This window comes from Vipera berus (genome assembly GCF_964194415.1).
Source record: "Vipera berus genome assembly, chromosome: 2".
Lineage (NCBI taxonomy): Eukaryota > Metazoa > Chordata > Lepidosauria > Squamata > Viperidae > Vipera > Vipera berus.
The window spans coordinates 273,093,324-273,104,545 of record NC_138203.1 but is presented as its reverse complement, the minus strand read 5'-3'; the positions used below and the strand labels follow the sequence as shown (position 1 = coordinate 273,104,545).

The following is an 11,222-nucleotide window of genomic DNA, read 5'->3' as shown; positions in this document are numbered from 1 at the left end:
CTCTCCACTCACCTCCCAGGATCCGCTTCGACCCTCGAAAATGCACAAGAAGATCCACCAACGCCATGCTCCTCCCATAAGTGAGCCGGAAGAGGAAGTTCCTCTGCACTTTTTCCATAATCCACTCTAGGAAGCCAATCCTCTATCGTTTCCACTCGTTCAATCTCCGCCTCTACCCTTCCAGTAGACTAGCAATGCCACTACTATATTCACGGCTTTCTAGGCCCGAGTGTCGCTCATTTGTAGATCGCCATCTAGTGACATAAGGCGGAATAACACGCTCTTCTATTTCTACCCTAAAGCGTTTTGCAAGATGTTTTTACTGATTCCGGGCTTCCTTATTTGCCAATCAAGTCATATTCGACTCCCACCGACTACATCAGGGGTAGGCAACCTCGACTCAGGAATTCTGGGAGTTGAAGTCCATGAGTCATAAAAGAGCCGAGGTTGCCTACTCTTGGACTACATGAATAGCTTTCCTCCATGACGATCTATGCCACATTTTTTTCTTTCAGGTCTCCCAAGAGTGTCTCATGGCCCCTGTGAGACATTTGTTAAGTGACCTTTGCCCCATTTTACAACCTTTCTGCCCACAGTGGTTAAGTGAATCACTGCAGGTGTTAAATTAATAGCACAGTTGTTAAGTGAATCTGGCTTCCCCGTTGACTGGTCAGAAGGTCGTCACAAAAAGTGATCAATCATAAATAGTCTGAATTTTGATCACATGACCACGGGGATGCTGCAATGGTCGTCAGTGGAAAAATGACCATGTCACTTTGTTCAGTGCCACTGTGACTTCTAACGGTCACTAAATGAGCTGTTGTAAGTCGAGGACTACCTGTACATAGCAGGGCCAAGAAAAAGCGAGCTCGAAAAGAGACTGTATTTGGTAAACAAAACTAATACACTTTTCAAAAAAATGTTTGAAAGGGTTGCGAAAAGGAGGGTAGTACCTATGTGCACATAAATGTGTGTCTGCCTGACACACTTTTTTAAAATTAGAAATTGAATCTAATATTCAAAACACACAAAAATAGAAAAATAAGCAAGAAACAAGAAATTGTAAAAAAAAAATACCTCATACAGGTATGCCTTCTGTCCTCCTTTCTATAAGTAATTATTATATACATTTCTGTTTGGGAATTATGTCTCCTCAGCTAACCAGAAGGAAACCCTTCTTAAAAATGGATCCTGGCCTGAAGTCCATTCCTCAGAGAAATCCAGGCCAACATTTCCCTTCCACATTGGTCACCATCTGTGCAGAAGAACAGGGAGATTCTCTCTACCAGGGGTAGGCAACCTAGGCTCTTTGATGACTCGTGGACTTCAACTCCCAGAATTCCTCAGCCAGCTGTGCTGAGGGGAAAGGGAGAGGTTTCCAAGCTGAGCCATGCTGGCTCAGGAATTCTGGGAGTGGAAGTCCACAAGTCATAAAAGAGCCAAGGCTGCCTACCCCTGCTCTATACCACAGAGTCTACGGGTCTTCAAACTCAGCCCTTTTATGACTCATGGACTTCAACTCCCAGAATTCTTCAGCCAAGCACATTGTCTGAGGAATTCTGGGAGTTGAAGTCCATGAGTCATAAAAGGGCCGAGTTTGAAGACCCTTGGTCTACGGTATTGTGGAGCAGATAGAGAAGAAAGATAAAAAACACACTGAACTTTATTTTGGAAAAGGATGGAGATAGGTATCTAGCCCGAGGATGGGGCGAGAGAGGAACAGAAAGAGAGTGTGTGCGTACATATGGAGATTAGTATTAGAGAACAGAGAAAGATGGAAAGGTAGTGTTATAGGTTTTTTGAAAGTATAGACTAGGCATAGACCAGGGGTAGGCAACCTCGGCTGACTCAGGAATTCTGGGAGTTGAAGTCCACGAGTCATAAAAGAGCCGAGGTTGCCTACCCCTCGCATAGACCATATAGAAAAAAGGCAATTGCAACAGACCATTTTGGTGTAGGGGTTAAGGCCTCAGGCTAGGAACTCAGGAGACGGTGAGTGGGAATCCTAGGCAGAAAATCTGCTGTGAAGGCCTTTGGGTCAGTTCCTCTCCCAGCCCCAGAAAGAAGGCTGGGAGGTCACTCACCTGCTCGTACCTCTCACCTGCAGCTCTGCTTGCCTGGTACTCCTGTCTCTTCCCACATCACAGACAAAATGAGGTCCTTACTTAATGACCCATGTGGTCCTGGAGTTGTAATGGCAACTGGAACTGCCCGGATTCCCCCTAAGCGGAGGTCATGTGATATCACTTTTTATAACCCCATTAAGGGTTATGATGGATCCTCCTTCTACCTCCATGGCGAGTTCCAGTCAGTGTGGGTAGGAGAGGAATGCCTAAGTCTTAGGGCCCTGCAATATGGGGTACTACTTTTGCTGCTCCTTTTTAACATCTGCATGAAACCTCCCGCTCCCCACCCACCACATACACACACACACTTTCCCCCAAGCACTGGGATAAGTAGAGGCATCAGAAGCATGATTTGGCACCAGGTTTTTGTTTTTATGCATTTGATTTTAATAGCATGGGTTTTTTGTTAATTTTTGACAGGCCGCTGGCCAGAATTTGTTTTAAGTAAGATAGGTGGATATATGAATGTTTTAATGATCAATCAAACACTGGCCCTGCTGAAGATGCCCACCCGCAAGTTGCTTGAGGTACAATGCATTTATCAAATTTATATGCCATTCATCCCAGTTAACTTCTCCAATGTAACTCCTTGCAAGGAGGAAAAAAAATACCAATTTCAAGCAAGAATGGCATCAGGCATCAACCTTGTTAGTAAAGCCAGGAGGCCTAAATAACTTTCTGGAATTCCCTGACCATCAAAATGTCATTAACTATGGCCTGTATTTCGAGGCTCTGCATTTTGCCATTTGCAATGTTATTCTGTATTAGGGTTTTATTGGTGGAGTCACCATGAGTTGGGCTGCCATATAAATTTTCTGATTAAATAAAACTACATGTAAACATTTATATTCTGCCTTTATTATATGTAGAAATAACTCAAGGCAGAAAACATTCCTCCTGTCTTCCTCCTATGCTTTCCAGTTATTTTCTGCAAAGGGTATGCTAGCTGGGGATTGATGGGGCTTGAAATCTGGAGGACACCCAGCTTGAAGAAGGCTGGAGTTCTATGATCATTTCTGATCAAAAAGCAAAAAAAAAAACAACCCCACCCGTAAAGCCCTTTTTGTAGCAATTTCTGCTAAATATCTTGCTATTTATGTTTGGCAGTTGGAACAGTGGGATTGTACAGAGCCAGAACACATATTTATAATTGGTTGGAGAGTATTGGCTCTAGGCATGAGGCAATCTGCGCTGTGATTGGTTGCTGAGGGTATGAAGGGGAAATTTCCCCTCTCCCCTCCCGCCCTTTTCTTCTGTGTGCTGTGATTTAACACCTGATGCTCCTATTTGTCTATCTCGTTTGCTGTAAATATAGATGTAAAATATATTTATTTATATAAAGGTACAACTTCGTGTCAGCGTCTATGACTTCATTTGGACACCGGCTGTCCAGTTCCCTGACATACTGTATCTAGCAAATCCTCATATAACCAGATACATGCACTTAACTTTTATCAAACGAACATTTTCCATTTTTTTTCTCTCCTCCATCATGTCTAATACATGTTTGATTAAAAAGAATCTGGTAAGGAATTAACCATTTAATTTCTCAGCTGCATTACCAAATGGAGATCAGAAATCAAATTCATGTCTTCTCTACACTCATCACTTTCTCCACCAAGTGGATTTTCTTATGTGTAGCTAGGGAGGAATTTTGTGTGAAGAATCGTCCACACTCTGTACATTTGAATGGTTTCTCCCCTGTATGTAAACCTACATGATTTATAAGACTAGACCTAGTACTGAAACCTTTCCCACAGTCAGGACACTCATACGGTTTCTCCCCTGTGTGAATCCTCTGGTGGGTCACCAAGCCAGATTTCCAACTAAAACTTTTCCCACAGTCTGGACACTTGTAGGGTTTCTCTCCTGTGTGCAACTTCATGTGGCTGGTAAGATTCGATCTAGTAATGAAGCTTTTCCCACACTCTGGACAATCATATGGTTTCTCTCCAGTGTGAGTCCTCTGATGTATCATCAGATTGGAATTCCGACTCAAACTTTTCCCACAATCTGGACATTCATACAGGTTGCCTCCTGTGTGAATCCTCTGGTGTATCATCAAGCTGGAATGCCGAGTGAAACTTTTACCACAATCTGGACATTCATACGGTTTCTCTCCTGTATGAGTCCTCTGGTGTATCACCAGGTAAGAGTTCTGACTGAAACTTTTCTCACAATACAGACACTCATACGGTTTCTCTCCTGTGTGAGTCCTCTGGTGTATCACCAAGTCAGAATTTCGAGTGAAATTTTTCCCACAATCTGGACACTCATACGGTTTCTCCCCAGTGTGAATCCTCTGGTGTATCTTCAGGTCAGAATTCCGCCTGAAACTTTTTCCACAATCCAGACACTTGTATGGTTTTTGTCCTGTGTGAGTCCTCTGGTGTATCACCAGGTGGGAATGCCGACTAAAGCTTTTCCCACAGTCTGGACACTTATATGGTTTCTCTCCTGTGTGAGTCCTCTGGTGTATTACTAGGTCAGAATTCCGAATGAAATTTTTCCCACAATGTGTGCACACATACACTTTCTCTCCTGTATGAGTGTTCTGGTGTATCACCAGGTCAGAATTTCGAATGAAACTTTTCCCGCAATCTTGACACACATACGGTTTCTCTCCTGTGTGAGTCCTCTGGTGTATCACCAGGTTGGAATTCTGACGGAAACTTTTCCCACAATCCTGACAGACATACGGTTTGTCTCCTGTGTGTGTCCTCTGGTGTATCACCAGGTTGGAATTCTGATTGAAACTTTTCCCGCATTCTGGACACTCAAATGGTTTCTCTCCGGTGTGTGTCCTCTTGTGTATCACCAGTGTGGCATGCTTACTGAACTTTTTGCCACACTGTGGGCACTGATAGGGCTTTTCTCCATTATGGGTTCTTTTATGCTCAAAAAGTTGGGAGCTGTAGCAAAAGACCTTGCCGCATTCAGAACACTGGTGTGGTTTTTCACTAGTGTGGGTCCTCTCATGCATAATCAGCTGTGAATTGCAATCTGCGTTTTTCCCACAATATGTACATCGGTGAAGGTTTTCCACCACTGATAAGCTTGGGTTCTTGAGCAGGTCAAAAATGTTTGTGATTCCTTCTTGGATGGTGCTTTGATTTAAGCTGCTTCTTTCCTCACAGGATGGGGCCTGCATTGCTTTCTGGAATGACTGATTCCTCTCCACAAACCTCTAGATATTGCCTCTTTTTTTTGAATTTGAAAATGTTCCTCCTTTAATCTTTTCATGTAATGTTTCCTTGAGTTCCAACGTACAATATTTTTTTCCAGCTCAAAACTTTTTCCAATTTTTTTTCTCACTTGTTGCTCACTTGATGGGGAAGAAGAGTTTTCTGGTTTTCTGGAGGAAAAAGAAAAGATGTTGATTATCAGATGTAAAGGATTTGCTTTTCTTTTTAGTGCTGCTTCTGATGTCCAGAAGGCTCTTCTTAACATCCTCTTTGTCTATAAGATTCACATAAAAGGTTTACTTTAATTACTGTTTATAAATGGTTGCACAAAATGTGCAAACCATTATATTACAATAAAAAACAAACATGGCAAAATCACATTAACAGATTAACCCCTAGCATTCATTATGACGCAAAGCCAGATCCAAGTTCAACTATCCACACAATTGTGAAATTCTCTTGCTAACTTGGGTAAGTTACAAAACGTTAGAACTGCAAATTGTTATCATATGTACCAGGAAATACTGAGAATAGATTATATAGATACAGATATATGTGAAAGACCCCTTCATAGATTACTGTCTTGTCGTGGCGAAGGGGTTTGCGTAATTCAATGAAGCTATGAGCTATGCCGTGCAGGGCCACCCAAGACGGACAGGTCATAGCTGAGAGTTCTGACAAAATGTGATCCACTGGAGAAGGAAATCGCAACCCATTCCAGTGTCTTTGCCATGAAAACCCTATGGACAGTAAAGGTAAAGGTTCCCCCGCACATGTGTGCTAGTCGTTTCCGACTCTAGGGGGCGGTGCTCATCTCCGTTTCAAAGCCAAAGAGCCAGCGTTTGTCCGAGGACGTCTCCGTGGTCATGTGGCCGGCATGACTAGACGCCAAAGGCGCACAGAACGCTGTTACCTTCCCACCGTAGCGGTCCCTATTTTTCTACTTGCATTTTTACATGCTTTCGAACTGCTAGGTTGGCAGAAGCTGGGACGAGTAACAGGCGCTCACTCTGTTACGCGGCACTTGGGATTGGACCCGCCAAACTGCCGACCTTCTGATTGACAAGCTCAGCGTCCTAACCCACTGAGCCACCGCGTCCCTTTTTGGACAGTACCAAAAGGCAAAACGATATGACGCTGGAAGATGAGCCCCTCAGGTCGGAAGGCATCCAATATGCTACTGGGGAAGAGCAGAGGGCTAGTACTAGTAGCGCCAGAAAGAATGAAGCGATTGGGCCAAAGCCGAAAGGACGCTCAGCTGTGTGATGTATCTGGTGGTGAAAGGAAAGTCCGATGCTATAAAGATTTTTTCTCCATAGGAACCTGGAATGTAAGATCCATGAATCAAGGCAAGCTGGACACGGTCAAACAAGTGATGACAAGACTGAACATCCACATCTTAGGAAACAGCAAACTAAAATGGACAGAAATGGGTGAATTTAATTCAGATGACCATCAGGTATACTAATGCGGGCAAGAATCCCTCAGAAGAAACGGAGTAGCCTTCATAATCAATAAAAGAATAGGAAAAGCAATGCTGGGATAAAATCCCCCAAATGACAGAATGATCTCAGTTCGAATCCAAGGCAAACCATTCAATATCATAGTAATCCAAGTTTATGCCCCAACCACCGGTGCTGAAGAGGATGAAATTGACCAATTCTATGAAGCCCTACAGCACCTTATAGGACTAACACCAAAAAATGTTGTCCTTATCATCATGGGGGATTGGAATGCTAAAGTAGGAAGCCAAAAGATAACTGGAATAACAGGCAAGTTTGGCCTTGGAGTACAAAATGAAGCAGGGCACAGGCTGATAGAATTTTGTCAAGAGAATACGATGATCATAGCAAACACTCTTTTCCAACAACCCAAGAGACAGCTCTACACATGGACATCACCAGACGGTCAACACAGAAATCAGACTGACTATGTGCTCTGCAGCCAAAGATGGAGAAGCTCTATACAGTTGTAAAAACAAGACCAGGAGCTGACTGTGGCTCATACCATGAGCTTTTCGTTGCAAAAAGGAATTAGATCCGAGAGACAGAGTGCCTGAAGAACTATGGACGGACGTTCGCAACACTGTACAAGAGGTAGCAACTAAAACCATCCCAAAGAAAAAGAAATTCAAGGAAGCAAAATGGCTGTCTGAGGAAGCTTTGCAAATAGCTGAGGAAAGGAGGGAAGCGAAAGGCAAGGGAGAAAAAGAAAGATACGCCCAATTGAATAGAGAATTCCAGAGAATAGCTAGAAGAGATAATAATGCCTTCTTAAATGAACAGTGCAAAGAAATAGAAGAAAACAATAGAATAGGGAGGACTAGAGATCTCTTCAAGAAAATTGGAGAGATGAAGGGAAAGTTTCATGGAAAGATGGGCATGATAAAGGACCAAAATGGCAGGGACCTAACAGAGGCAGAAGAGATTGAGGAGAGGTGGCAAAATTACACAGAAGAACTATACAAGACCGAGCTTAATGTACCTGATAACCACGATGAGGTGGTCACTGACCTCGAGCCAGACATCCTAGAATGTGAAGTGAAGTGAGCCTCAGGAAAGCTGAGCAACAACAGAGCTAGTGGAGGTGACAGTATTCCAGCTGAGCTATTCAAAATCTTAAAAGACGATGCAGTAAAAGTGCTACACTCAATTTGCCAGCAAATTTGGAAAATTCAACAGTGGCCACAGGATTGGAAAAGATCAGTTTACATTCCAATTCCAAAGAAAGGCAGTACCAAAGAATGTTCAAACTATCACACCATTGCGCTCATTTCACATGCTAGTAAAGTTATGCTTAAAATCCTACAAGCTAGACTCCAGCAGTATGTGGATCGAGAACTACCAGAAGTACAGGCAGGATTTCAAACAGGCAAAGGAACTAGAGATCAAATTGCCAACATACGCTGGATCATGGAGAAAGCTAGGGAGTTCCAGAAAAACATCTACTTCTATTTCATTGACTATGCTAAAGCCTTTGATTGTGTGGATCACAACAAACTGTAGCAAGTTCTTAAAGAGATGGGAGTACCACACCATCTTATTTGTCTCTTGAGAAACCTAAATGCGGGTCAAGAAGCAACAGAGAGAACTGGACACGGAACCACTGATTGGTTCAAAATTGGAAAAGGAGTCCGGCAAGGCTGTATACTGTCGCCCTGCCTACTTAACATATATGCAGAGCACATCATGAGAAAGGCAGGGCTAGATGAATCAAAATTTGGAATTAAGATTGCCGGGAGAAATATCAACAACCTAAGATATGCAGATGATACCACTCTAATGGCAGAAAGTGAAGAGGAACTAAAGAGCCTCTTGTTGCGGATGAAGAAGGAGAGTGCAAAAGTTGACTTGAAACTTAACATTACGAAAACCAAGATCATGGCATCTGGCCCTCTCAATTCCTGGCAAATAGATGGTGAAGAAATGAAGGTAGTGACAAATTTTATTTTCCTGGGCTCCAAGATCACCGCAGATGGGGACTGCAGCCAAGAAATTAAAAGATGCTTGCTCCTGGGAAGGAAAGCCATGGCAAATCTAGACAGCACACTAAAAAGCAGAGACATCACCCTGCCAACAAAAGTGTGTATAGTCAAGGCTATGATCTTCCCAGTTGCAGTGTATGGCTGTGAAAGCTGGACCATAAGAAAGGCTGAGCAACAAAGAATTGAGGCCTTTAAAGTATGGTGCTGGAGAAGACACCTGTGAATCCCTTGGACTGCAAGGCGATCAAACCGGTCAGTCCTAGAGGAGATCAACCCTGACTGCTCTTTAGAAGGCCAGATCCTGAAGTTGAAACTCAAATACTTTGGCCACCTAATGAGAAGGAAGGACTCACTGGAGAAGAGCCTAATGCTGGAGACGATTGAGGGCAATAGAAGAAGGGGACGACAGAGAATGAGGTGGCTGGATGGAGTCTTTGAATGGACTCCAGAAGATGGTAGAGGACAGGAAGGCATGGAGGAACGTTGTTCATGGGGTCGTGATGGGTCGGACATGACTTCGCAACTAACAACAAAATATGTGAAAGAAATAGAGAAACACGCCCCTATCCTTGTATGTGTGTAGAAAATCATATGTTTTTTCAGTATGCAAAATGTCTCAGAAATGGGTGCAAAGCATATGTGGGCATTAACAAGAGAAAATGCTGTTCAAAGCCTCTGCAAGAAGCACTGATTTTAAGCCCTGGATGCTCTGTGTTAGAATGCAGGATTACAGACTAATTCACTGCTCACTGTGAGGGGTTCTTTTTGACCCGCTCAAGGTTGACTCAGCCTTCCATCCGAGGTCACTAAAATGAGGACCCAGATTATTGGGTGCAATATGCTGACTCTGTAAACCGCTCAGAGAGGGCTGTAAAGCATTATGAAGCAGTATATAAATCTCTAAGTGCTATTGCTATTTTGGCTATGAAATGCCTCACTTGCCAAGAAAACAACACACTGATAAAAAGCACAAGGAGTCAACCCTAAAGTAGACCATTTTAAATCTCCCACTCAACAGAAAGTTATAGGCAGCTTAAAGCATGCAGCACCAGTGGAATAAAACTGGGGCACGGAGGGGAGGAATATGCAGCAGACGGCATATTTCAGCATACGTCAATGAAAACTCAATCATCCAGGCCAAAAATATCTTTAAAAGGTTAAATCATGGCAACTGGACCAAACTTTATTAATCTGAGACGTTGTGCTTCCCATCCAGGAAGCTTCATCAGTCAAAATAAATAAAAATAGTCAGGCAGAGAGTGAGAGAGTCGCTGGAAGATACCAACTCTTTGCCAAACCATCTGCAGGGGGTTCTCCCCAAAATGTATTGCAATAAGTTTATCCTTCCCCCGACCTGTCCTCAACTCACCTTCCAGCTGCTGTTTCGAACCTGGGAAGAGCACGAGAGCCACCGCTATCCTCTAATTAGGAAGCCGGAAGAGGAAATTCCTCTGGCTTCTCTCCTCCACATACTCTCTAGCAATTCACGACTCTATGGTCGCGATTCCTGTCAGTTCAGCTGCAGGCATTGCTATTGTACAGGATTTGCGAGTTTCCAGGCGCGCTTGTTGCCTAACCATAGAGCTCTATCTAGCTACCTGAAACTAGATCGTCCGATCTCTAGCATCCCAATATCAGCTCAGGGATAGGCTACTTTGGCTCTTTTATGACTTGTGGACGAGTTGAAGTCCACAAGTCATAAAAGAGCCAAGGTTGTCTACCCCTGAGCCAGATGCTTAGCTGGGTCCTAAAAGTTCATGAAGTTTTTGTTTTTGTGTACAGCCCTTAAATGATTAACAGCTTGCCATCTTCATCTTATTAATAGAACAATGTGGTACAAAAGCTGGAAGTGTCTACCCAGGTTTATGGAAATTCTGTCACCCAGGTATGGTTGTCCCAAAGGTGCTTTTTCAGGAGGCAGCTGGGCTTTCTTGTATTTCTTTGAAAATGTTTCGCTTCTCATCCAAGAAGCTTCTTCAGCTCTGACTAGATGGGGATTGGAAGGATCCACCATACAGTCAGAGCTGAAGAAGCTTCTTGGATGAGAAGCGAAACGTCTTCAAAGAAAAACAAGAAAGTCCAGTTCTCTCCTGAAAAAGCACTTTTCGGTCTATTCACGTTGTTTCCAACAACATCTAGATAGGAGATACTATCATCCTCTCTGTATTATTGTTGTTGTTGTTAGCTGCGAAGTCGTGTCCAACCCATCGCGACCCTATGGACAACGTTCCTCCAGGCCCTCCTGTCCTCTACCATCTTCTGGAGTCCATTTAAGCTCATGCCTACTGCTTCAGTGACTCCATCCAGCCACCTCATTCTCTGTCGTCCCCTTCTTCTATTGCCCTCAATCTTTCCCAGCATTAGGCTCTTCTCCAGTGAGTCCTTCCTTCTCATTAGGTGGCCAAAGTATTTGAGTTTCAACTTCAG

The 11,222-nt window shown here is 43.4% G+C and overlaps 2 protein-coding genes across 2 annotated transcripts in view; both read right to left on the bottom strand.

Moving 5' to 3' along the window:
• The window catches only part of LOC308663293 (uncharacterized protein), a 166,223-nt gene extending 166,193 nt beyond the window's left edge, over nt 1–30 (bottom strand). The window contains exon 1 of the mRNA XM_081319604.1: nt 13–30. The gene's annotated coding sequence lies outside the window, so the exon portion shown is untranslated. The remainder of the gene's footprint in view (nt 1–12) is intronic.
• Nucleotides 31–3,652: 3,622 nt separating this feature from the next.
• Nucleotides 3,653–10,225, bottom strand: LOC308661685 (uncharacterized protein). Its single transcript, XM_081316806.1, has 2 exons — nt 10,165–10,225; nt 3,653–5,481 (listed from the first exon to the last, which is right to left on the bottom strand). The coding sequence occupies exon 2, from the start codon at nt 5,275–5,277 to the stop codon at nt 3,712–3,714; it is 1,566 nt and encodes a 521-aa protein (XP_081172932.1). The 5' UTR covers nt 5,278–5,481; nt 10,165–10,225; the 3' UTR covers nt 3,653–3,711.
• Between the last annotated feature and the right edge of the window lie 997 nt (nt 10,226–11,222).